The 27588-nt window shown below is 43.9% G+C and overlaps 1 protein-coding gene across 1 annotated transcript in view; it reads left to right on the top strand.

Moving 5' to 3' along the window:
* The first annotated feature begins 821 nt into the window (after positions 1 to 821).
* OVCH1 (ovochymase 1) overlaps positions 822 to 27588 on the top strand; it is a 45989-nt gene continuing 19222 nt past the window's right edge. The window contains exons 1-18 of the mRNA XM_048501517.1: positions 822 to 870; positions 2775 to 2909; positions 4756 to 4874; positions 5550 to 5647; positions 7491 to 7663; positions 8960 to 9055; positions 10971 to 11122; positions 12575 to 12767; positions 14328 to 14454; positions 15531 to 15664; positions 17113 to 17253; positions 18639 to 18769; positions 19137 to 19230; positions 20955 to 21083; positions 21663 to 21839; positions 23356 to 23536; positions 24993 to 25065; positions 27323 to 27518. Of these exons, the coding sequence (XP_048357474.1) occupies positions 822 to 870; positions 2775 to 2909; positions 4756 to 4874; positions 5550 to 5647; positions 7491 to 7663; positions 8960 to 9055; positions 10971 to 11122; positions 12575 to 12767; positions 14328 to 14454; positions 15531 to 15664; positions 17113 to 17253; positions 18639 to 18769; positions 19137 to 19230; positions 20955 to 21083; positions 21663 to 21839; positions 23356 to 23536; positions 24993 to 25065; positions 27323 to 27518 (2398 nt within the window). The remainder of the gene's footprint in view (positions 871 to 2774; positions 2910 to 4755; positions 4875 to 5549; positions 5648 to 7490; positions 7664 to 8959; positions 9056 to 10970; positions 11123 to 12574; positions 12768 to 14327; positions 14455 to 15530; positions 15665 to 17112; positions 17254 to 18638; positions 18770 to 19136; positions 19231 to 20954; positions 21084 to 21662; positions 21840 to 23355; positions 23537 to 24992; positions 25066 to 27322; positions 27519 to 27588) is intronic.

Genomic DNA, 27588 nt, shown 5'->3' with positions numbered 1-27588 from the left:
TGCCCCGCCCAGCCCCATTGGCGCTACGCCACAGTTTGAATCCCACCACTGTCTTCAGTATGTTGAATAGTATCTTGCTGAGGGAATTTTGTGCTGTAGAAGGACGAAGGGAAACGCTCCTGGTGAATTTCCTTCTGCTGCATAATTGTTTAAAGGTACAGGCATCCTCTATGCCTTTGCAAATGGTCACCTTAACACACCTCATGAATTCTGAGCAAATCACACCCACACAAAATCTGGAGTCTTTGTTGATACACATAATGCTTCTTTGGTAGGAAGATTTGCCAGTTTTCAATAACGTCTTCAGGCTGCAGTAGCCCACTGCATTCTTCTGTAAAAACCTAATTATCTGCAAAGGGAGAAAGACAGAATCCTGGCAGTGGTGGGTGGAGCCCTGATTGAACTGCCTAAAAGTATTTCTGTGGAGAGCAGAGTTGTGCTATAGGTGTAAATTGGCTTTATGCATCATTAAGCTTCTCTCAAAGGACGTTAGGAATTCATAGTTTGCTGAGGTACTTAGGAATCTTAATAAGCGAGTGCTGCTCCCTACCCCAAAATGCTACAGTTCCCAGAGTTCCCCAGGAAGTTAAAATGGCTCTTGAATGAGTTTAAACCTGTTTTGTGGACCAACCTTGAGCTAATCCGTTTTCAGTAAGGAGGCAGTGAAAAGGAGCTGTTAGTGAGTATTTCTGTCTCCTCACCCGTCTTCCCTTTAGGTCTAGGCTGAAGCAATTTGATAGCCTAGATTTAAATATTCGGGCCATGTGTTTCTTATCTTTTTCCAACTGGAGGAGTGAGCTGGTGTCCATTCTATAGGGGCCATGAGGAGATTCACGTGCACCTGGTTTGTGTATTTCATCAGTCAATATGGTAAGTATTCTTACAGACTTGATGACTTGCCCTTCTTGTGGTTGGTTACAGGTGAAGGTGTGCTAGAAAATTAGCATTGTCAACATCCAGGTGGGGACTGGAGTTCTCCTAGAACAGTGGTGGTGAACCTTTGGCACTCCAAATGTTATGGACTACAATTCCCATCAGCCCCTGCCAGGATGGCAAATTGACCATGCTGGAAGGGGCTGATGGGAATTGTAGTCCATAACATCTGGAGTGCCAAAGGTTCGCCACCATGGTCCTAGAACTAGGACTAAACTCCAGACTACAAGACCCCCTGGAGAAAATGACTGATTTGAAGGGCAGATACATTACATACCTTCTGAGCATACCTACATGACATTACATACCTGCTGAGCTGTCTCTGCTCCTCTAACCTTTCCCTTTCCAGCCTCTGCCCTCCAAATATCCAGGAATTTCTCATCCTGGTTACCCTACAGCACAGCCCCTGAATCTTCAGGAATTTCCCAAGCCAGAATTGCTAAAGCTAGAATTAACTCCAAATTGTCATTATTTCCCCCCAAACCTTTGGTATTGTTGTAGTCTGCCGTCTGCAGCTGGAAAATATATCTGGCTTTTAAAAAGTCTTCAAGGAAAATGGTAGTGGTTATCAGATGAATGACTCTCAAAAAAAGTGCTGTGACCTTTATCAATGTGGAAGGCTTCCTAAATGTTCATGTTCAGTGGCATGCAAGGGAGGGGAGGGGAGGGGACCCCATGGCCCACCTAGCAGGGGGGAGGGGGAGGGGGAGGGGAGGGAGGGGTGGCATGCAAGGGAGGGGAGGGAAGCCTAGTTCTTCAGAGCTGCTGCTGAGTTTGTGTTGCAAATTCACTTAGGAGTTGCCAACTTTTTAATAATCTGCTCCTGTGCCTTTAACAATGGCTTGGAATGTAGAAATGGAGTGCTCCCCCTGCAAAGAAAACTTGACAAGGTGAATTTTTGGTCTGAGCTTCTCTTAAAGGCCAAGATGGTTGGTCAAAGGCTTAATTATCCTGTTCACCAACACTTAACAAGGGACTCGATTTATGGAGAGAACACTTACATATTTCTGTAATTTTGTTTTTTTATCAGCACAATTTCCAAAGACTAGGCATGCCAGCCTAAAGGTGAGACCTCAGGATTCCCCAGCTCGTGCCCAGACTACAGAGCTAAATGTCTTTGGTGATAGCAAGTACTCAGAATTACATAAAAACTGCATTTCATAAAGAATTGCAAACTCACACAACGTGCAGAAAAATAAAGCAGCTTTCTCAAAACTCTATAGCAGAATGTAACCATTATCTGTTGTATAACTTGCCAAATATTGATTTTCCCACATAACTAGGTAATCTGTTTTGTCCCAGTTGTGAAGGTTTAACCAAGGGTGGGGTGGAAATTACTTGGAGCTTTTTGTGGAAATTTATTTGCTGTTTCTAGGTTTGATTTGTTATTTATTGGCAATGGAGGCTGGTCATCTGCTCTATAAACTCTCTTGGAGACAGCTTTCATCTCTCTTGTCTAAAGTGCTTGTTAGGAAAACCTTATTTTTATGGCGATCTGTTTTCCTCAGAATAAACATTTTTTAAAAATCAATATGCATTTTATTTTATTTATTTATTTATTTATTTTCTTGAACTTTTATACCGCCCAATCCCCGAAGGGCTCTGGATTTTGCCTCTGGATTTGCACTTTTTTCTTCTAGTGATTTACTAGAAAGCTTTGTTATTTTGTATTCTACTAGAAAAAAAGTTGTTTTGGTCTTATAGAAGAAATTGTTGCTCTAAATCGCTATTGGGTTCAAAGAAAGGTATTCAGATTTTTGGATTTTAACCGGGCAATGTCTTTAGTCTTTAGGATATGGGTCAGCTAAATTCCCCTGCTTGTCCCTGGCTTTCCCACACAGGGTTACTATGTTTTACAGCCACCTGGGGTTCAGAAATAGCCACTGTGAATGAAACTGATTTATGGCAACATAGGAGACAGATGCCTGAAGATGTTGATCTTTCTCAGATGCAGAACTCTGAGGAGCGGCCTTCAGGTAATGCTGTCCTTCCCTCCTTCCTGGTCTTAAACCTAAGCTCAATGGCTGACTTGTATACTTTGTGTTCTTCCTTCTGCCTCATCTTCAGAAATGACTGTGATTGGAGGAACTTGTGTTCTGTACAACTTTTTTTCTGCTTCCGAAGTGGTGGGCATGGTTTCCGTGGGATGCATTTCCCCATAATTTAGGACGAAGGAACCCATTTTAATATAACAGCCAGCATTTCCAGTATCATTTGTGCTTCAAAGGACCATCACTTTGTCTTAGTGGAATCCGAAAGCACAGGCATACTTTAAACTTCAGATTTGGGACCCATGCAGTACTTGAATGACAGGGGACAGGGAGCCCTGACCCTTCCACTTGCAATGGATTTCTTAGCTACTGTTCTAGAAGGTTCCAGGGAAGCATGTTTTGCCTCTCTTGCTTCTGTTCATGCCCCCTCCCAGAACTCTCTACCATGTCTCCATGCTATGCCTAGTAAAGGAGAGCAACTACAGCTCTACATTGCCTTGTTTATCGAGATCCACCAATGCTAAGACCCAGGTAGGATCTCTCTTTGGCTAGATGGTGCTTGTCTTCTCCCTTTCCTCCCCCACAACCCCGGTCTTTGGTCACATGCCTCTTGGCACATCCAAAGAGCCACAGCTGCTGCTTCAAACATTTCCTTTTACCCAGGGCAATGTGAGAATCCAAAAGAACGCTTGTGCTTGCATGTTCTTGGGCTCCTAGAGTTGCCACCTCTGGGTGGAGAAATTCCTGGGGATTTTGGAGGTGGAGCCTGGGGAGGGTGGGGTTCGGCGATGAGAGGGACTTCAATAGACTACAATGCCATAAAGGCCACCCTCCAAAGCAGCCATTTTCTCTAGGTGGACTGATCTTGGTCATCTGGAGACCAATTGATATAGCAAGGGATCTCCAGGTGGCACTTGGAGCAAACCTAAATTAAGCAAGGAATCACACGAGACCAGAAGTGGGATCCAGCAGGTTCTCACAGGTTCCCGAGAGTAGGTTACTAATTATTTGTGTGTGCAGAGAGGGGGTTACTAATTGGTGATTTTGCCATGTGATTTTTTGCCTTAGTTACGCCCCTCCTCTCAGCAGTAGCGCGCAGAACTTGAAGCAGTCTAGCAGGAGGTGCACCGGCATGCATGGCAGCCTGCACCTGTGTGCATTCGTTTCCTGCCCAAGGACCAGCACAGCGGCTGCGTCCTTGCCACAGCCCTGCCTAGGAATGCCCCGCCCCTGGAATGCCTGGCCACGCCCTCATCGTGCCCCGCCCAGCCCCATTGGCGCTACGCCACAGTTTGAATCCCACCACCATGGGAACCTGTTACTAAAATTTTTGGATCCCACCACTGCACGAGACCAGATTATGTCTGTATGGAATGGATATCAGAGTAGCAAGGAGCAGAATGTCTATCACAGAAGAACTATTTAGGCCTACCTATTCACAAGTAGAGGAAGTGGTTTATTCCTTAACTAAACTTTAAACCACATGGCATAGGGAGATGGCTGATTGAAGTCTACAACCCGTAGTGCATTTTCTGGAGCATAACAGGACTTGCCTGTAGGAGCTGGCATTGTTGAATTGTCATGAGAACTATAGTATCATCTTGTGGAAGTGCAGTTTTATTCATGCTTGTTGATGAAAGCAGAAGAACCAGAAGCCCCTGATGCTTACAAGGACTCTAGTGTGGAAAGACCGAGCACCCAGTCTTCCATAGGAGGGAAATGCATTTTTCTTGCCCTGTTTCTTGGTGTGAGACCTTGAAATAGGAAAGGATTCATTTTGCTTAATACGTTCAGTAACTCTGTATGGGGTGTATTCTTCTGCTTTATCCAGGACTGAAATGTGGAGTCCGTTCTTCAGAACAGGAGAGTGAGGAAGATTTTCTGGAGGCTGAATTCTTTTCGAGAATTATTGGTGGGAGAGATTCAGCACCTGGCAGACAACCGTGGCAGGTCTGTGCTGGGAATAGATATGCAAAAGACCAGAACAAAAAATGGGGAAAATGAGGGTGGGTGGGTGTCAAAGGCTTTTTTCAGTTTTTCCAATGGAAATTTGGGGAGTACTGGAAAAAAAACTCCTATGAAATATTTTCTCTTTTAGAACAAGTGAAATACTTTTCAAGCAAGGAGGACATGCTATAAATATGCACAGCTCTTAAATTCAAGATGCACTTCTACATCTAGAAGGGTACCTAATCTTCGTGAGGGGAGCATAACAGGGCTGTAATTGCTGGCGAGCCCTTTATGATTTGTGAGCCATTTGTGTTAACTAAGACAAAAGAAACAGTTGTATTTTTCTTTATTAGGAGACGGTGCTTCTCAGAACGGAATTTTAATGGTGGGGTGGTGGTGGTTACAAGATGTTGTTGGGCCCAGAGAAATGATGTTTTGGGGATGTAGTCTGGCAATAGGGGCTGAACTAACCGGGTCCCCTTCATCTCAGCCTGTTGCTTTGTTTGTGTGTAGGTAACAGTCCCAGGACAAACATTTTCCCTTGATGACCCTCTTCTGTGCCTGTTGAAAGGCAACACAAACAAACAGGGCTTCAAATGGCCAAACGTGCAGTTGCAAGGAATTGTCCTTGTGATGCATAGCGTTTGCATGGTTTTCTTTTTTCCTTCTGAGTAGGTATCCATCAAGTTGGGTCTTTCCCACTTCTGTGGTGGCAGTTTGATCCATGACACTGTGGTGGTTACTGCAGCTCACTGTGTCGTAAATCTTGACCCGTAAGTTTATGAATTCTTCTCTCTGTGTATTTCTAATTCCATTTCCTTCAGTAGGCCCACTGATATTAGAAGTAAAGTAGATAAACACTTTCAAAAGATTTCAAATAAAAGAAAGGTCTGGCAGCTCCCCCCGCAATCCAGTAAGATGCCGTTTGTTGTCACTGGTGGTTATGAAATAGCCAGAATTCATTCATTCATTCATTCATTCATTCATTCATTCATTCATTCATTCATTCATTCATTCATTCATTCATTTTTATTTATTTATTTAGATTTAATATCCCACCCTCCCCAACCAGGGCTGGGCTCAGGGCAGCTAAACATACATGTTTAAAAACAGTCTCAACAAAATATATCAATGCAAGTACAGGGAAATATAATTAAAATCCTCCAATATATAAAAGTACATGATTCTACAGATGGTGGTTAACCAACAGCTTACCCATATACCAGTCCCACTGTGCCCCAGTTCTAACTACTATGGGTGAGAGTACCCCATCATACAATCACTTACACACTGCGAAACACACCTTACCATGACATGCCTCCAAAGATGCCAGCCATAGATGCTGGTGAAACATTAGGAGCAAAACTACCACACAGCCCAGAAAACCCATAACAACCAATTGATTCTGTTGTTGAAAGCCTTCAACAGTACACTACCAGGAAAAGTTTGTAAAGTGAGAAATCATCAGAAACATGTCAGTTCGTGGAATTAATGAAGGAAATTCAGCCCTCCCAAAGACTGCCTTGAGGGTTCCAATACAGGAAGTAGGCTCGGGATAAATTTGAAATATATCAATAATTATCCTGAGGCTTTAAAGAACCAGCAACACACGGAATCTGTGCGATCATCTAGCTTAGCTTTGCGTGCTTAATGCATCAGACAGGTTGTTTAATTCATCCTATAGTCTCTAGAAATTTGATCTGTTAAGAACACAGTCCTATGCACACTTACCTGTAAGTAACACAATTACCTCTGGTCGGGATTAATTTTGAGTAGACTTGCCTAGGTTTAAGCTACGTGAACTGCCTTTTTAAATTTGACTGGTCGCACACTGCCCCATCTTAGGAAAGAACGGCTCAGTATGAGTACTTTATGATTATTTTGTCTCAACGTATTTTCTTAAACAGAACGCAGCCACGGGAACTGCACTTGAAAGGGAGTAACCAGGCTAAGAGAGGGATCGGACTCCTTTTCTTCCTGCCATTTTTCTTTTAAAAAATCACCCCTGAGCTGCTGGGGGGAAGGGGAATGAAAGTACCTTTAAGATTTCCTAACAGAGGTAAAAAACAACTTGGTGGTTGTCAAGTTTTTGATGGGGAAATGGTCTGAGGCCCTTTCCCCACTTACCTTAAGCCTTGCGCTACTCTCCTCAAAGTAGCGCGGGGTCCCCCGGAACTCCCCACTACAGGGGTGGCGACAACGCAGCCGCCCTGAGGCTGCCGTTCTCGTGCCCCCTCAGCTCACGGCATCCCTGGCGCCTTTTGGGATCGTGGGGACACCCGGCCATGCGCCAGAGATGCCGCGCGCTGAGAGTAGCGCGCAGCAAAGGGCAGCAAAGGTAAGTGGGGAAACCCCCTCAGAGAAAAAGAGCTGGATCTCTGTCCTTTAAATTGCAGTTCTCTATTTTAAAAAAAGTTGAGGAAAATAATCAGGGAATTGCAAGTAATGTGTAGTCCCATTCTTAGGAAAGGCTTTTTCCTGAGCCAGCTGTCTAGGATGATTTTAACAGGTGATGTAGGAGATTAAGCCACTAACTGTGCTCTTCCACAGCCCTGCCGGGCCGGCTGAGCAACAATTCTTTTCCCTCTCATGTTGACTTTGTACTTTGTCTGGCAGGGAACTTGTGAAGAATCTGATAGTGACTGTTGGAGAATATGACCTCAGAAGGAGGGACAGAGGAGAACAGAACATCCCTGTCTCAAAAATCATTCTCCACCCTGCGTTCAACAGATTTGGATATATGGATTTAGATATTGCGCTTCTGTATCTGAAATTCAGAGTAAAATATGGTAAGAGGACTTGATTAATGCTTATGGGAAGAGGACTATGAAAATGTTTATATCCTGCGTTTCTTCTCAGACTCGGGTCAGTTTGTGGGGTGTCTCTGGCCTCCTGTGATTCCACTACACTGGCTGAGAGGATTCCTGTATTGTTTTCTGAAGGAGTCACATAGAAGAGAGAAGTCTGTCAGGTGCGGCTTCTCCTACCTAGTATTGTGACCTGTATCTATTTAAAAAATTTCCTTCTGTGTCACCCTTTCAGGTACAGAATTCCTGTCAGCCCTGGCACACCCTTGCTTGCTACTTTTCTCTGTTGTATTTGTAAAGCTCGTGTGTCCTCATACCGTACTCAGTTCAGATTTATTTGCTTAATTTGGTTTCAGTGTTTTTGTAGCTTGGCAATGGTCCTTAAAATTCCTTAGAACAGTGATGGCGAACCTTTTTGAGACCGAGTGCCCAAATTGCAACCCAAACCCCACTTATTTATCGCAAAGTGCCAACACGGCAATTTAACCTGAATGCTGAGGTTTTAGTTTAGAAAAAACAGCTGGCTCAGAGATGCATGTTACTCAGGAGTAAGCTTGGTGAAGCAATCGTGCAACGCTTCGAATGGGTGAATCACCACCCTAGGAGGGTGTACTCAGAAGCAAGCCCCATCGCCAGCAACTGAGCTTACTCCCAGGTAAAGGATCATGCCCAGGCCAGCCTAGGTGTGTGTGTGTGTGGGTGTGTGTGAGATTTTCCGCCCCCCCCCACATGATGAACTCTGTGCATGCGTGCCCACAGAAAGGGCTCTGAGTGCCACCTCTGGCACCCGTGCCATAGGTTCGCCACCACTGCCTTAGAAGATACCTGGTCCAGTTCACATAATTATAGTTCCCAGGTTTCTTGGGAAGAGTGAGTATTAAATCCCTTTTAGGTCTGTAGCACCAATATGCCTTACATTAATTAATATTTCCCAAGAGACCAAGAGCAATGTCACACTTCCTGTTTGTAGGTCCTTCTTTCTATGTTGATGCCCAAAGGCTGAGACAGCAAATCAGTCTGTTCCCAAGTAGACATTGCTCTGAAATAAGGCAGGTGGGTCTAACAAGATGCAGGACTTTGTAAAGGACCAACTTAAGATGAACTCTTGATATACATCTTAAGAATGTAAACCTGAAATTGTACCATAGAGAACAGGCAGATTTTATTTCGCTCGATTCTTTATGGAAAAAATATACACATCGCTGTTTAGGAATTATTTTAAAAAATACCTTTAAAAAGTCATTAAAGATTTGTTTAATGGGCTTCGCTTCTTTTTAGGGCATGAAGTTCAGCCAATCTGTCTTCCCCACAAAGAAGAGACATTTGAAGAGGGAATGCTCTGTGTTGTGAGTGGGTGGGGCAAGATCTCTGAAGGTAAGCCCATGGCTAGCTTCTGCTTTCAGGTACCAGGGTGACAGGACAGCAATTGAGAGGTATCTATAAAAGAGCACCAGTATAACACAGATCTGTACTTTTGGGAAAGTACTTGCAAGTCACAACTGACTTATGGTGACCTCATATTGTTTTCAAAACAAAAGATTAGCAGAGGTAGTTTGCCGTTGCCTGTCTCTGCACAACAACCCTGGACTTCCTTGGTTCTTAGCACCTATCCAAGTACTAACCAAGGCTGACGGTGCTTCGTTTCCAGTATCTGATGAGATTAGGCAAGCCTGAACCATCTAGGGTTGCTTGAGTTCCAAGCAATATGTGCCTCATACTGATGTTGCATATGACCATGGTTAAGAAATAATGTGCACAAACCTGGCTTTTTCCTGGCCCCGATTGTATATCTTGTTCTTCTCTTCCCCTTCTTGTGCTTGGTTTAATCCAGACTTGGTGGTTGAATCCCCACTGGGAAATTCAGTCTAGATCAAACCAAGTTTGAAAATAAACTGCACCTTTTCATCAAGGTTTCAACCTCCCCACCGCAGCATGTTTCCAGTGAAGACATCTAGGCCTATCTCAGATTCAAGAAATGTAACAATCCCCACTACCATGCAATCGGCTTGACGGGTCTCTCCTGATTGGCTGTCATGCCATGTTGGGGCGGGACCTTTTTTTCTCCCTCAAAAACGTGCTCACATTATGACATCAGCACATCTCCCTTGCTCAAGTTTCTGGTTGGTTAGCGTACTCTCATGCTATTGCGAGAACAGCACCGCGTGCACTGATTGGTTGTAAGGCATTTGCATCACGCTCCATGGCAGGAAATTTGAACCAAGATTAGACCCCTGATCCTCCCCTCCAAACTGGATCGAAGACGTTTTTTTTAAAAAAGTAGTTGTTTCAAGCAGGTTCGGCAAAGACGCAGGATAAGGGGGAGAATGAGTGCGAGAACTGGGATGAATCCTTGTTTGTCGATCAGGTAGTGGGGAGTTCTTCCTGAATCCTTGATATTTCGCATGAGTATCACGCGATTAATTGACCGTGGGGAATCGGCCGGTGTCCCAAGAACTAGCTCTGGTTAAGTCATGCTTCTGAATTTGTAACTGGAATTGGTGTCTGGCTACAATTTTCAACAAGACAAGAGAAGGGTGAGGAGTGAGGTGTGTGTAAAGCCTCCCAACAAGCTGGAGGTTTGCATGTTTGTCCTTAACCTTGGTTACATGTGATATCTGGTACATGAAGTGGAATCCTGGTTCATCACTTACTTGCTGAGCCACCTGTTTTCTTCCCATCTCCAATAACTCTAAAACTCAGAGTCTTCTAATGCAGTTAAGGACAGACAAAAGGAAGTATTTCTGCAAACAATGGGAAATTGATTGATTGATTGATTGATTGATTGATTGATTGATTGATTGATTGATTGATTTGATTTGATTTATAGGCCGCCTCACTCCCAAAGGGCTCGAGGTGGCTCACAGTACAACTGTTTCCAATAACAGCACATAAAATACATAAATAAAACTTAACCCCATTAAAACAAATTTCCAACAGCAGCTTTTGGGATTCATTGCTATCTTGGATGGTTTTAAAAGGGGATTAGATAAATCCATGGAGAACAGGGTGAGTGGCCAGGATGATAAAAAAAAAACTCCATTGGACATTGTGCCTCCTTTGTTGGATAGCAGTACCAGTGGAAGGCCATTAACTTTATGTTCTGCTTGTGGGCTTTCTGGAGCTTCTGGTTTGCAGAGTGATCAAGGATGTTAAGACAGGATGGAATCTTGGTTTGACCCAACAGGGTGATTCTCATGTTAAGCTACAGTGAAGGCACATCCAGGCTGTACCATCTTAAGGCTATTTGAAAACCACCCTTCAGATGTTACTTGATTTATTCCCTTTGCAGCTGGTGCCCTGTCCAATATACTACAGGAAGTGGATCTGCCCATAATTGATAGCAGAAGTTGCAGTGAGATGTTGGAAGCTTTGCATTTACCTCCAGTGGGGAGCTCCATGCTGTGTGCTGGCTTTCCTGATGGTGGAAAGGATGCATGCCAGGTATGGAATGAGTATATAGGTATCAAATGGGGTCATGTAAGACCAGAACAGAAAATTGTTAAGTACATATCTGAAAGATAGTGATCCTGATTGATCCCACTGGAAGAGCACTCACTTCTGGAAGTTAGCTATGTGGACTGTGAAGTCTACCATATTGGTCCTGGACTGTCCCTATTGGCCATGCGGACTGGATGGAGACAAGTGTTGATTGAAGTGATCTGCAGGTCTGGACATCAGGGTTGAGTTCTATTTTGTTTTCAGGGGTTTTGCCATCAAGTCATATCCGACTTATGGCAACCTCTGTAGCGATTTTAAGGCAAGATTGTTTGGAGGTGTTTTGCCAGTGCCTGCCTCCGTGTCACATTCCAGGTATTCCTTGGTGATTTCCCATCCCAATGCTAGGCAGTGTTGACCTGCTTAGCTTCTGAGACCTGATGATATCGGGCTAACCTGAGCTATCCAGGTTAGATAGGTTCAATTTGAGAACTGAAGAGAGCCATCTGACCATCTGCCACTCCTCAGCTCTGCTTTCTTTCCCCCAGTTAAATTAATACATGACCCCATTCTTGATCTTCACTTCTATAGTTGTAGGATGGGGTGCAGCATCTATTTATTTATGTTAGGACATAAGTCCACCACACCCAAGAGAAGCTGCTGGAGTCAGCCAGTAGATGACTAAAGAGGGTCAAGACAAGGATGGAGGAAGGAAGTAGCATAACACCAGAGAAGGAAGCAGAGAGTTGCTTGAGGGGAGGAAAGAGAGACCTGGGTGTTCAGCTGGCATCCTACCTTCTCCAATTCAGAGGCTTAAGGAGCTCCAACATGGAAGGCATGATGGCAGAAGGCGGGGAAGGCAACTTCATGGGAGGGGCTCTCATAGCCTATTTGCCTCTCCCCAACAGGAACCAAAACAATTCACAGGATTCTCCTCTCTTTCAAGTTGTGGGCATTTGGCAGGCATTTGAGCCTATCACTCTTACAGTCCATCACTATTTTCAGACACTTTTGTCCTCCCCTGACCTGACATTGAATTTTTTTTTGTGGATTAATGTTTTCAAATTGTTCCAGAGATCCATGGAGGTTCCCTGGAAACTACCTTAGTGGAAAGATGCCGAATAGAAGACACGGTCCTTGGAAAGGAAGCTTTTCCACCACTGCTGACCTTTCTCTGCCACATAAAGCCACCATAGAGAGCGTTGGGTTCCACACTTGGTTCATAGAGGGCAATTGGGGGCACTGTGCCCCCTAGAATGTGATGTTATGTAGTCTCTTCAAGTGGGTCTGGAGAGGTGGCATCGTTATTTTCCAAATAAATACCCTTTCCAGTTTGTTACGCTCTTTTTAAAAATTGTTTTTTCCCTTAATAAGTTGTAAAATTGCAACCCTGAATTCTCAGACAGTGTTCTGAACCTGATAAACTGCTTGTCATTTCCTGTCTTTTTCTTGGTGCAGGGTGATTCTGGAGGCCCGTTAGCATGCAGAAGAGCCAGCGGCATCTGGACTCTGGCCGGTATCACGTCTTGGGGAATTGGATGCGCTAAAGGTTGGCTGGATGACAAGAGAAACCATGGGGGTAGAGGATCCCCAGGCATCTTTGCTAATGTTGCTGGGCTGTGGGACTTTGTCGCTCAGAATATGGTCACTGGTGGGTACCTTTCTTCTTTCTTTTTTTAAACCAGCAAATATATATTCTCTTGTTTGCATTTTTAATTTTCCCCAGTGCTGTGGGGTTACAGAAAATCCTTTCTCTAAAAACAAGTCACAGATCTTTTACGTTTTCCTTGACAGTTGCCTAGATCAGGGGTAGGGAACCTTTAACACTCAAAGAGCCATTTGAACCCGTTTTCCATGGGAAAAGAAAACAGTTGGAGCCGCAAATAATTTTTGACATTTAAAATAAAGAATACACTGTATATATTGGGGTTTTTTACCTTTTACTCTGCTCATTCTGAGAAACGCATGGATGCATCCGCCCTGCTGCCTGCAGGGCGGGCAAGGATGCGGCCAGCGGCTCGGCCTCGCCAGCCGCCAGGAAAGCACCCGCCCGGCTCCAATGGGGCAGGCGAGAGGGGAAGCCCACGGAGTGGCCCAGCCGGCCTCAGGCAGTTGGTGCGCCCGCTCTGCTGCCTGCAGGGTGGGCAAGGATGGGGCCAGCGGCTCGGCTCGTGGAGCTGCAGTGCAAGGGCAGAAGAGCCACATGCGGCTCTCGAGCCACAGGTTCCCTACCCCTGGCCTAGATAAACAGCAGTTCCATGGTTTTGTTCCTTTCCTTCTGTAGTGTTGCCAGAAACTTGTGGGATTGATTTAACTCACCTTGAAAATGTTGCATTGTTCTTTGTGGCTGTGATGGGGCAGAAAGGCTTCAGGTTTCCCTTCCCGGCCATTTCTGCCAGTGGAAATGGCTGCAGCAGGACCTGTTTGCCCCTTCCTTGGGCCCTGTTTCACTACTAAAAACAGTGCAGGAGGGAAGCCTGAAGCTTCCCCTGTCCTTGCATACCATGTGGAGCAACACAATGCTGCGAAGGTGAATTACAGAAAGTGGCAACAAGCTAGGAACCAAAGTCTCAACTCATATCGTGGGTATTGCATATTTTGGCCCTCAGACCTGAGATTTGCACCAGGGCTCTCCTGATTAACAGCTCATGATTTTGTTTTGTTTTTTAAACCATGACACTGAATTCCTGTCTAAATGAATGCAGTAACCCTGACATTGCTTCCACTGCAGTGCTGCTGCTACGGTATTTATTACATCACAGTGCAGGCTTCACTGCAGCTAGATTCTCTCTGTAAACTGAGAGGGTTTAACTCATGTTAGCAGGGCAGTGAGGGAGGAGGGGGGCATGCAGCAGAGACAGCTCCGCTTCTTGTGATTTTTCTAATGGCAAATAAGCAGCCCTGATCTGGCCAATTCCTTTCTCTAGCGAGCAACTCACAGCAGTAAAAAAAACCCCTTTTCATTGGCCCTCATGTTGCATGCTACCTGGCCATTCAGAAGATGATCAGTCCGTCCCAAGTTGCCAACTATGTAGAATATTAAACTTTGAGTTACACACAGATGCATTTCTTTCATCCATCTTAACATCACAATCTTAAGCACAGTTATACTTTTCTAAGTCTTGAAGTCAATAGGCTTAGAAGGGTGTGTTTCTGCTTAGGACTGTTTTGTGAGAGTACTTTAAAATAATGTTCCTTTTTTCTTGTGTAGCACCTGACCCAACCCACCTGCTGCCTATCAGCCTGGAAGACTGCAGCTCCCATGGAAGGATGATATTTGGAGAAAGTGGCCATATTCAGCACCCTCCTCGACTGAGGGATTATTACCTTGATAACAGGTATCTGTTGAACTTCAAGCCATCTATGTTGCATAGGATGAGTGTGTAAATAAGGCTGCCAAATATGCTGACCACCTTGTATCATCAGTGTCTCCTGAAATGAAAAGTGGATATTTGGGAAGATCTCATATCCTGTGTTAGCCATTAAACCACTGCTTACCTGTGCAAACATGGCCTCCCAAATATGTGGGCTGAAAAATGCTAATTCAGGAATGGGGGGCATTTGCAAGGGACACTCAACACCCCCTTCTCTGTAGGCTGCCTCCTCAAACCAATCTTACCTTTGCTCTGGAAAAGGCATATATAGAGGAAGAGTTGGAGAGAGTTTGCAGAGATAAGCAGGGAGGGAGGATTATGCATTTTGCATTCCCTCCTGTCAAATTATCCCTTCAAATGCTCCTTTGAGTTAGCATAAATCTGCTGAACACTGGTTTAGGAACCACATGTTTACAGAAGTAATTTAGTTCTTTCCTTAAAACACAGTAAATCCTTTTTGGATCCTGTCTGTGTCACCCGTCTGTGGCTAGCAGCTGTCCATCAGAAGACCTGTCTGTGGCTAGCAGCTGTCCATCATTGATTTAAACACACACAAACTCTTAGGTACATTTTCAGCCACCTGGTGCAGAGCAAACTTCATAGCCCGAGAAGCGGGAGCACGCATTTACTTTGTCTGTTTTTTGTCTATTTGTCCTCCCCCCCCCCCCACTTTTCTGAACACACCTGTGATGGAAAAGATATATGATCTAAGACTTTACACAAAGAAAAGGAACAAACTGCGTTTTGTGTTTATGTGTAAAAATATTCTACCTTGTGGCCACTTTCTTCCAGTTCAACATACAAATTCCTGCATGTTGACTTACTATGCAGAAAATGTTGTGAATTAGTCCTAAAGCCACAGGAACTTAAAAACCAGCCAGCTTCCTGATTAAAAATACAAGGGAAGGCTTGGCCAAACAGTGATTGCAAAGCAGTTGCTCCTGGCAAAAGTACTCCTTCCATTATATGCCAAGGCAACAAAGGCTTGGTCTCTGTCCATGGTGCTGACGCCTGATGTTCCTTGGCATGTCCTCTTGCAGCCTGTGCATCTGGAATATAACCGTTCCGGAAGATAAATTCATATTAATTCGGTTTATCAAAATAGACATAGAGGATCAGCTTGGATGTGACCATGACTATGTGACTTTTCATTCAAATGAGGGGAAATTAATTGGTACGTAAAACATTTATTTTCTTACCTTCCACAATTAGTCCACAGCAATAGACAGATTCTTGGTTATATAATTGCATAAATTATATAGTGCACTTGGGTAACAAAAGGGTATTTGAGGCAGACTCTGCTGAAATGTTCTAATGGCTACACAGCAACATTGGAGTAGTTATCATTTAATTAGATTCTATTAATGTCTGAATGGACATCTATATGGGGGGGGGGGTCATGCCCGTACCATCTATCCCCACTCCCTTCAGTAGACCTAGGAACAGCTAGTGCAGTGATCTGGGTTTCACTTCCAGATTTTGTTATGGAAAAATTGATACTTTATTAGAGTAACATTCTTGTAATGTTCTTTGTGATGTTAGTTGCCTCTTGCAGGCTTTCTGTTGGAAGCAGCGAAATAGAACGCCTACCCGTGGACCACTTACCCTCTCTCCTGGATGTGGCTGGATGTAAAAGATGCAGAAGATCAGCCCCGCTTATGTAGTTGCATGATTCGCACTCTCCATCCATGTGGGATAGCTCCATAGGAAAATGGCTTCCATCTGCCTAGATATATTGTTAATGGAGGACCTTGCTGTATCCTCAGATTGGAAAGATTTCTCATCCTGTAATTTTTATAGAGATAGATCCCTATCTCCCACACAAAGCTCAGCAATGTTGTGTTTTGCTATCAGAGAGAGATCCCCAACTTGGAGTCCACTAATTTGTTTTGACACCATTTGCTTCTTCATCTTTTCCTGAAAGGAAAGAACCTAGCTACTGTCCACCCCCTTGGAGCAGGAGACACTTCCAAAAAATCATTTTGTGCCTTTAGGGAGCATTCATTCAGAAATAGTTGCCCTCATCAAAGGAGGGCACTTGTCCTGAAAAATTTCCAGTATTTTTAATTGGCCCCCTCAGCAACCATTTCATGACTGATCCCAATTCCCATGGAAACCATTTTGTGGTGGTGCCTGCTGCCCTTTACCAAAATTCCAATGGTGCCCATGGCTTCAACAAGGTTGAAGACCCCTTGCAATACTATTATGCGGCAAAAACTATTGCAATGAATATACACAAGTTCTTCCTTCGCAAAAGCTAATGGGGACAGCAGAGGACAGATGTGGGAATGAAGTGGCTTCTGAAACAAAGTTTTGATCTTGCCCTACTTCCCAAAAGCTGAAGGCAGTGTGATTCCCCACCCACGCCCCTCATACATCTGCGCACAACCTTGTTATTCTGAAAAACCACTATTGGTCCAAAGTTATCCACTGAGCATGGGGATCTTACCCAGTGGACCAATCTAGAGTTTGCAGTCATTGTGCAGCCAGGATGGTTTCATTTGTGGATGGTTGTATGTGTGATCTCACCAGGCATTCTTAGATGTCACTGGTGGCCTGAATTTAGCTCTCTGTGTGTAAATCTGCAGCTTTGTGAACCCCATGCCTTTTTTATTTATTTAGATAAAGTTTGTGGTCAGGTGTTGCCCTCACCTCTGCTGATAGACTCTTCCCAAGCAGCAGTCACTTTTGTGTCTGATGGTAGCCAAACTGGGGGAGGCTTAGAATTCCTCTTCACTGCTGTACCTAAGGCTTCTGAAGCAGGTAACTTCCCTCAAGCACTCATAGTCCTCTATTTCCTCCCCCCCCCGCCCCCCGCCTTTCTCCCTGGGTGTGCATCTGTGTGTTTGGTTTTATATCTATCTGTTTTGATCCTCTTGTTAAATATTTATGCATGCATTTCAAACGCTGCTTTAATATTTTAAATGTTTTGCTGCCTTTGGGTGGAAAGGAGGCATATAAATGTTCTAAATAAATGAATAATGTCTAATTCATAAGACATGGAGGAGAACCTGGGAAGGAAACTGTCACTGTCTGCCAGTTTTGCTGCTGCTGGAGGGGTCCTGCCTCTCTTCCAATCACCTTCCCAGTCCTTCTGTATCCTAGCATAACAATGCCTAGGAAAAAATGGTGGCTACCAGAAGCAGGAAATGCCACTGCATGGGTATGAATATGTTAGATTTCGTTTAGAGTCATGGATATGCCCAGTAGTGTGTGTGAATGCAGTTTATAGAAACTTCTCCAGAGACATAAATGTAAAAGGTAAAACTTACATTTATTCAAGCATCTTCAGTTCACAGCTTTGTTCCAGGAAAAAGGTAGATAGAAAGAACCCTAGTCTAAAGAGATTACGTTCCCTACGACAAGGGGGCACAACTAACGCGCCATCACGTGTGTGGAGGTGAGAGGATGCTGCAGTGGCAAAGGCCCCACTGAGCAGGCTGCCATTGACCATGCGCTCGGGTCAAAGGCTAGAGCAGAAGTGAAGCCAGCATGGGGAAGAAAGGAAGTTAGTGGGCGGTCTCCTGGCCCAGACAAGGAGGGCAAACAAGAGAGGCAACATCACAGTTAGAGTGAGATACTTAGCACCCCCCAGTGTCCAGGCATGCAGAAGTTGCTTATTCCAACAGAATATGCAGCCAGTTATGTTGCAGGGCTGGAATATTAAGCCAGGATTGGAGGTGCTTTAATTTGTCAGTCGGTTTCTGGTGCAGTTGGTGGAACATCTGAACTTTCAGTGGTCCTTCCTTTCAGACACTGGAGCTACTGAAGTTCAGGCTTGCTTAGAAATAATACACACACACACACACACCACCCCCATACATTTCTCTTTAAGCTAGGCATGTTGTGAGTATTGCATATGTTCCAGGAATAAACTCTACTGCAAGTCTGGCTTGGTTTTTACGTGTCTATATTAAGAAATGTAATGCAAGTAGAACAAGCCCAGGGCTGCCTGGTGTTTGTTAGAGTTACACTAAGTAAGAGGCAATTTGCCACCTTTTAATGAAACCGCAACTGATTTGTTGCCATTTTTGCTCTGCCACCATGGTGAGGCCAGTGCTGAATGAATAATATTACATGGACTAGAGCCTGTAAAAGGGAGAGGTGCCTAAAGTGAGTGCTTCTAACTTGCTTATCCTGCTTGGTAGGTTCCGGATGCGGCAGTGTTGCCGTGCTGGTGGAAGAAGGCAAGATTGACACAGCTAATTACCCTGGCTTATATCCCAGCCACACAAAATGCCACTGGATCATTGAGGCCCCTGTGGATCATGTCATAAAGGTAGTGATAACCATGTTGGTCCATTGCCACAAAAATAAAAATCTTGTAATATCTTACATGGATTTATTGAATCATAAACTTTTGTAGACTGGAGTGTGCTTTGTCGGATATGATAGTAAATCTGCCCGGAGTGGCAGAAGTCTTCTTTTTGTCCTGTTGTAAAGGTAATGAGGTAGAGTAACCAAGTGGTTGGTACCTAGTGTGGGAGAGGAATGCAGTAAAATGTCCAGAAACCTCAGTGTGATTCCGCCACCAAATGTAACAAAAATTATCAGCCCTGATGCCAAATTCTCCCTTTGCTGTGCCTTTGATGCTGTATAAATGGAAAGTGACCTTTGGTGGTAAAAATGCCATTCTTCCCTTGCAGTTGGAATTTGAAGATTTTGCTATTGAAATCAGCCAGGATTGTATTTACGATGCCGTTGTTGTGTTTGATGACACAGAAGAGGAACACCAACTTGGTAGTAACTCATTCAACTTGATGCAATATCAACTTGATGGCCCTGGCATTTCCAAACACTGATGCTAGACTGATGCTACCTAGCATAGCAAAACGTATATATTTTTCTGTTGTCGTCATGGCTGACTTGTGACCCTGTAGGATTTTCAAGGCAAGATATGTTCAGAGGTGGTTTGTCTGCCTCCTGACCCTGGTATCCCTTGGAGGTTATCCATCCAAATACTAACCAGAGCCAACCGTGCTTATCTACGGAGTTCTGATAACATCAGGCTAGCCTGTTGCTATCCAGGTCAAGGAGCAAAAACATATAGCCAATTTTAAAAAAAACAACAACTAAGGACAAAGGGAGGTTGATCAAATTAAATCAAATCTTGTTACTGTCATACAGAATATTTTGCTTATGTATTTCTTTCATGCCTTTTCATATGACCTTTCTGCCACAGCATTCAAGGTTATTTACAGTTTGTAATAACTTTATTATTCAAATATTGACACGATACAATGCCAAAACAAAAGGTGACAGAAAGTGAAGAAGTAACTCTTACCTAATATTTGAGTAATACAGTGTTTAGCTGAAAACCAGTTTAGAAGTACTGAACAATTTCAGGTATACCCGAAATCTCCACTAAAAAAGTTGCCAGTGACAAGCTTATAGATTGAACATCTGAAAAGATCAGGCTAGAATCTACTAGTGCCGCTGAGAAATGCTAAGCAGCAGTTACAAATCAAAACTTCCTGAGAACAATGTGGATATCTTTGGGCCCACTAAAATTCCTGCTGCATTTCAGTCTTGGCCATCTTCAGCACCTGTTTATCAATACATAGGACCTCAGTTTCCTGCTGGCATTGGTAGACTTATATGGCCAATTCATAAAAAGCTATTAAAATTTTATGTGCATAAATGATAAGGATGTGATGTTGCAGGAAAGCAAAAGAAGAAGAGGTCACAACCTAACAGGCATATGCAAAAGAGAGAAGCGGGGGGGGGGGGGGGGGAGCAATAATTAACCAGCGGCATTTATGCAAATATCCCACAATGTCTTTTGCCCTCAACTGTAGAGACATTTGCCCATGGCCAAACGGTCAAAGGATTTGCACTGACTAGGTTTTGTGGGCTGTGTGGCCATGGTCTGGTAGTTTTTGTTCCTAACATTTTGCCTCCTGTGCCACACCAAGAGAAACATATCTTATTTATTGTAACATGCCTCTGAAGATGCCAGCCATAGATGCGGGTGAAACAGTAGGAGCAAAAGCTACCAGACCAAAGCCACACAGCCCAGAAAACCTGCAACACCCAGTTGATTCTGGCTGTGAAAGCCTTCAAAGCCTGATTTTGTAGACAACTAGGGCTCACTGTGTCTCCACTACATTCCTGCAGAAGACATTAGATTAGTGCTTCCATTCTTCCTCTCTAAGTATTGTGTGACATTTTAGTCTCACAACAATCCAAGGGATAAATTAGTCTGCGAGGTGGTGATTTGCCCAAGGGCACCTTTGTAAACTTGTTAGCTGAGATGAGATTTGAGCCTGGTTCTTCCAAGCCTTCATTGGATTCTGTGGTTGGTGGTAATGCTGGCTTGTAAGATAGACGATGGAAAGGAGAGTCTGCTTGGTGAAGATATGGGAAGGAATGTGATAAGGTCTTGTGGAAGGACTTCATTTGGAAGAAAATCAAAGGAATGCTGTTTTTTTTTTTAAATGGTGGCAACTGCTGTCTCCCTGCAGCTCTTCTTTGTGGCTTCTCAATTCCTTCTCCAGTCTGGAGCTCTAGAAACATCCTGTTGATACACTTTAAGAGTGACGGAGAGAACAACTTCAGAGGATTCAAGGCCAGATTTACCTTTTCCCCCTCAGGTTGTCAGGGCAGTGCTGCCCATACACTGTGACTCTTAGTCCATTCCCTAAACTGCCAGCCTTCCCTGATGGTCTATTGGACCAGGAACATTTTGGGGTACATGACCTAAGAGGCGAGTCCCTGAAGCTTTTGCAGAGGATCCTGGGATGCCTCTTTTGATTCGTGTAGCATGGCTGCCTCTGAGTGGCAGAAAATCTTGGAATGTTTCTGAGGCTCTACCTACTTGTTGCATGATTGCCACGGGGACTTCTGAAGGGTCTCAGAGGCCCAGTTTGGATTGGGACTACAAGGAGAAAATGGGCTTCAGCCCCTTTGTACAATCAGACCCCTGCGCTTTTTCAAGTTAGGGAAAATGGCACAGAGGTAAGGCTGAAGCTCTCTTCCTCCCATGTCAGGGTCTTGAATTGAATCCGGCCCCCAGGGTACTTCAGAATTTAGTCCCTGCAGGGGAGTGTCAGCTGCTGCTTGGCTGCAAGTCCCTTGGAGATCTTGTGGTAAATGTCATGAGTAGTTTGGACCTGAGCTGAGCAACTTGGGGAGCGCCTGACATTCCTGTCCCCTCTGTCATTGGGAGTGAGGAAGAGGCAAGGAGCAGGGTGATAATAAAGGGGAAGAGAAGGGAAGCAAGGAAGAGAGTCGCTGCTTCTTGTTGAGAACTGAATACAGCCCTTATTCCTTTTCTGCAGAAGACCCAAAAGCTGAATTGGGAGACCTGGTGGTTCTACAAGCATCCAGGCCCAAGCACATACCTATTGGTAAGCAAGAATCTGAATTCCCCTTCATGAATATCCTGAGACGAAAGGGCTGCTGTGAACAAAGAGAAGGCTGTCTATTTAACTGAGCATGAATAGGTGCAGTGACCTACTCCCAGGTGTTTTTCCTCATGTGTGAGGCTGAGAAGGGTCTTTCTTGAATCTATTTGTAATATGAGTGGGCAAGCATGCCTTGGCTGTCATTCTGAGCAGTTCCCATTACAGAAACTTCTCTTCTGCACTAGCAAATCATGGTGAGGGTTTTTTTGGAAACCCGACCCTTATGTTTGAAAATTCAAATTTGAGGTGGACATTATTAAACTGCAAGTTAAGACCTTGTAGGTAATCCTGGGGGTCTGTCCTTCCGTCCTTCCGTCCTTCCGTCCTTCCGTCCTTCCGTCCTTCCGTCCTTCCGTCCTTCCTTCCTTCCGTCCTTCCGTCCTTCCTTCCTTCCTTCCTTCCTTCCTTCCTTCCTTCCTTCCTTCCTTCCTTCCTTCCTTCCTTCCTTCCTTCCTTCCTTCCTTCCTTCCTTCCTTCCTTCCTTCCTTCCTTCCTTAGAAGACAATGGATGAAACATGATTAAACCCCAATAGCAACAGGTCAGTTACTGATTTTTTCTTTTGAAAAGCCCTGTGGTAGTGGAAGGGGGCAGGAAAATGGCTCCTGCTGATATCTTATTCAAGAAAAATGGCACATAAGTGAGTGGGACCTGTGAACATGCACTTTTGTGTCTATGTGGCATGCAAAGGTCTTTCCAGGAAGATCATGCTAAACCAGATGTGGGAGAGACCCCAGCAAAGAAGCCGGGCACACAAACATGTCAAATGGAGGGCAACTTCATTTGAGTGCCGTCCAAAAGAGCACTGCTGTAAGGAAGCCAAAATGGAGCAAAGCATCCCTTATCGCATTCTTCTGGATTCCTGGCACAGCGTCTTTATGCAATTGAGCAGTTACTATCTGGTGGCTTTGCAGTATCCTCTGAGTCAGCAGACTGTGTTCAATTTCAACCCGCCAGCACTCAGGAGTGTGCTATGTCCCAAATCAATCTGGACAATCGATCAATGATCAAAGAAACTTCTTACACTTTTCCAAGTTCTGCTGGGATCTTGGAGCCAAGCTACACTTTGGGTTTCTAACAAGTTGGACCCAGCTCAGGTTCCCCACAGCTGCACAGCACAGAATACTCCACACAGAGCAGCAAGACAAGGGAATAACTTCCCCACACTGTTTCCACATGGCCTTCCCATTTCAATAAGTTAGCATATTTAATATGACACAGATCAGTTAATATATAAACTAGTTAACCCCCAAGCTGCTGTTTTGTTTCTTCATTGGAAGAGTGCTGGGGCAATAAATGTTTTTGTGACTTTCCAAGTTCTCCGGTAGCTGGGAACTTTCAATCTTGTCATTGAGTAGGCTGTTGTTGCTTTAAGTCCTTGTCTCTGTTTATTTGCAGTTGTTTTGTAAACATGTTGCCAGGAAGATTCCTCCAGTTTCCAGGGTCTCTTTTGCCTTCCAGATGTGTGTGGCTCTCCTCCCTTTGGCCCTCAGTGGCAGTCCAGACGTGTTGGTGGGAGAGAAGAAAGTTGTCCCCACTGCTGGCCGTGGCATGTAGGTTTGCACTTTCTGGGGGATTACCAGTGCAGTGGTGTTGTCGTTGGTCCAGAATGGGTGGTCACTGCAGCCCACTGCATGCAGCTGTAAGTAGACTGATGCTCCCTTAAGTTCTATAGGCTCGGGGAGTAAGGGCGGGAAGTAGTGTCGCATTTGGATCCAGGAAGAGGGAAAACTAGTCACACTGAAAGAGCAGTGAGAGGGAGTTATTTCCCCAATTTTGATGTTTGTGTGCACAGAATATTCCATGTGGAGCAGCAAAAAGGGGACATAACTTCCCATAAGGCCAATGCTGCTGCTCCCACTGTGTCTGCATTATAAGCCTCTTCAGGCTCTCTGGTTTTTAAAGCTGTCCCCCACAGCTGCTGTGCGGCTGCTGGGGACCCAGGTTAGGTTAGGGAAACCAAGACTCAACTTGTTAAAAAAAAAACCCAAATGTATAATTTGGCCCAAAGATATGACTAATTACACCAATTTGACAGGCAGGTTTTTCACTCAAGGAGTTTTATTGATTTATTGGATTGATATCCTGCTCTCCCTGCTGAAGCAGGCTCAGAGCAGCTTCTAACAATTACCAACAAATTTTCATTCATTCATTCATTCATTCATTCATTCATTCATTCATTCATTCATTCATTCATTCATTCATTCATTCATTCATTCATTCATTCATTCATTTATTGGTTTTGTATACCACCCTACCCCCGAAGGGCTCTGGGAGGTGCACAACATAGTTTCCTCTTGCAGCACATACAAACAAAATCCCATTAAAATTAAAACACAGTGGTAAAATTAACAAAGATGGCATCACGCAAATACATATACAAAACATGACAGAGTTAAACATTCCAACCAAGGATGGAACAGTTTAAACGAGAACATTACCTCCGGTCCCATAACACACAATCTTACCAGTACGAAAGGGAAGGGGAAGGGAGGGCAGTCAAGACAGATCACACTCCGTTGCTGCCTTTAATTATAGGACTGGTAGAACAGCTCTGTTTTTGCAGGTCCTGCAGAGCTGAGACAGATCCCACAGGGTCCTGGATAAAGTGTTCACCAGGCTGGGGTCAGAGCTGAAAAGGCTCTGATTCTAGTTGACAACTGTACACTTTGTGGGTAAAGGACCACCAGTAGAATGTTGTTAGCAGGGTGATATGGATAAAAATGTCATTTAAAGGCTAAGCCAAGAATTTTGACTACCAGGTGTGCTGAGATCTGTGCCTTCAAGAATAAGTGCCTTTAAGATCTATGCCTTTAAGAATCACTTGATGGGTTGTATTAAGTGAACCAGACTTGGAGATTTCTCTGCCGAAAAGCTGCGTACCTACAAAGGAGTGCTTCCTTGCATGTAAACAGAAAAGCGTGAGGCAACCCTTCTGCAAGCCCACTGAGCACTGAAGTGCCCATGAAAAGCATTCTATGCATAATGGGCCCATGACTAGTTTTTTTAGTTAATGCTCTGCGTGTGACGGTTGAAAGGCAATGGTGTAAGATTAATTGTGTAATGGGTTTTCTTTTTGTTGTTCATTTGCGTAGAAGAACAAACAGCATACTATATTGGACAGTTGTTGCTGGAGATCATGACAGAACGTTGAAGGAACCAGCTGAACAGGTTTGGGAAGGAGACTAAAAAAATTAACAAATTTCTTTCCTTTGTGATGGATTCTCTGCCTGCTATACCTTGGTATCATCTTTTAAAATCACTTTTAAAAATGCATGCAATAATTTGGAGGCAGCTGTCTATTACCTTGAGGAGATTACATACAGGTCACTTTGGAGTGTTCTTTTCATTCTGTCAGGTTTGCCTCCTGTTGGGTTTTGCAAGTCTTGGGCCCATTTTGCATCTTATCCTTCAGGGCACCCAAACTACCTCAGCATCTCTCTGCATTGTGAATCCCAAGATTGCAGATTGTGGTTACTACCATTACAAAAAACCTAAACCAACCCCTTGCAAATGGGATCCTGATAGGGTTGCCAACTCTAGATTGGGGTGGAGGCTAGAGGAGGGTGGGTTTGGAGAGGGGAGGGGCCCCAGCAAGATATAGGACGCTGCATTTTAATGGAGTTGGTTTTTAACATGTATAGAGCCACTATTAATGATTTATTTACTTAATTTTGATATTATCGATTTTATTGTGCTCTATCTATATGTTTTGTTCACCGCCCTGAGCCCTCCGGGGGAGGGTGGTTAATAATAATAATAATAATAGTAGTAGTAGTAGTAGTAATAATAATAATAATAATAATAATGATAATAATAATGATGATGATGATGATAATAATAATAATAATAATAATAATAATAATAATAATAATAATAATAATAATAATAATAATAATAATAATAATAATAATAATAATAATAATAATAATAATAATAATAATAATAATAATAATAATAATAATACCATAGAGCCCATGTTCCAGTGCAGCCATTTTCTCTAGGGGGAATGAATCTTGGTCTTCCAGAGATCAGCTGTAATAGCAGGAGTTCTTCAGGTGCCTCCTGAAGGTTGGCAACCCTAAATTCTGGCACATGAAGGAAAAGTTCTTTCTTAACCCTTTGCTTGCTATACTGTGATTCACTTTGCTGGTAATTTTTAACTCAGGGAACACTTCAGTGTATGATCACCCAGAAGCACTCTGAATTGGTGCAGCCCATTCCCATTTTTGGACCTATCTGCCAATCCTCTTTGCTGCAGATGTCGACTGTGTGTCTAAAGGTGCATGCTGCCTTGGAAAATCTGAACATTTGATCCTAAGTAGACAGGTTCAGATGTGATCTGGGAGAGCAGAGATTTCAGATCAGAAGTGGGGCAGGAGGCAAACTGGGTATAAGCTTTCATGGGTGTAAGCTTTTGAGAGCCAAAACTCCCTTCAGCAGATCTGAGAAAGGGAACTTTGAGTCTCAAAAGCTTATAATTTGAAAATCTTGTTGACTTCTAAGGTGCGACTGGGCTCAAATCTTGCAGGAAGGAGAAATGTAAAGGTGATTGGAGACCTGTTACAAGAATGGCAGTAAGCTGTCAAAACAACCCTTTATTAAAGTATGCTACCTGTTAGTAATTACTGAGGCAGGCCTGACACGGTATCTCAATAGGCAGACAAGAAAGGAAACATTATAATTATTCTCTGGTGTCATTTCAGGCAATGGCTTATCAGCCTACACTGACCCTGTCCCTTTCTTGAAATTCTGCACTCCCTTTATTTTTTACCATTGGGCTGGGATTTCATTTGCCTCCTCCCATCCTGGAGTCCAAAGAAAGTACAAGTTTCCCATGGAATATCCTTGGCTTGGGGTGCTGTGTGGTTTCGGGGCTGTATGGCCCTTTTCTAGCAGCATTCTCTCCTGACGTTTCACCTGCATCTGTGGCTGGCATCTTCAGAGGATCTGATGATGATGGCATCTTCAGATCCTCTGAAGATGCCAGCCACAGATGCAGGCGAAATGTAAGGAGAGAATGCCGCTAGAACACGGCCATACAGCCCGGAAACCACACAGCACCCCAGTGATTCTGGCCGTGAAAGCCTTCGACAATACATTATCCTTGGCTTCTTGCTGGACTATTCTTGCTGCTTCCCTACACATTTCAGAGTCCAGGTTGAAATGTACTTCCTGTCAGGATACCTTCTTTGCTAGAATAATACATACTTATTATTCTGCTGTTCTCAGCATTGTTAGCATCTCAGAGATGGGTACCCTGCCACTTAGGCTATCTTTCAGAAGACTGTCAGCTCTTCCATTTGTTGGTTTCTTTGGTTTCAGGGGTTTCGCTTTTTTCAAACAACAGCTATGGAAAGATAATGGTTGGATATCAGGTTTATTTTTCTTGTGTGCCAGTCCCTGTTGACTTTCTCTTTTTCCACAGATAAGAAGAGTAAAGGCCATTTTAATCCATCAAGACTTCGATGTCATGAGTTACGATTCTGATATTGCCTTAGTCCAGCTGGAAGCCCCCCTCTTTTACAATGCTGAAGTGCGGCCAATATGTTTGCCCAACTATACTGAACCGTTATTTGATTCTCTGCTTTGTGTGGTGACTGACTGGGGGAACACCCAAGAAGGTCAGTGTATTCTCCTTTTATTGCATGCCGATGTGACTAACTAATGTTCTTCCTCTGTTTTAAAAGATCA

Source organism: Sphaerodactylus townsendi, linkage group LG06 (genome assembly GCF_021028975.2).
Source record: "Sphaerodactylus townsendi isolate TG3544 linkage group LG06, MPM_Stown_v2.3, whole genome shotgun sequence".
Lineage (NCBI taxonomy): Eukaryota > Metazoa > Chordata > Lepidosauria > Squamata > Sphaerodactylidae > Sphaerodactylus > Sphaerodactylus townsendi.
The sequence above is the reverse complement of the archived record's forward strand: the minus strand, read 5'-3'. Positions and strand labels throughout refer to the sequence as shown.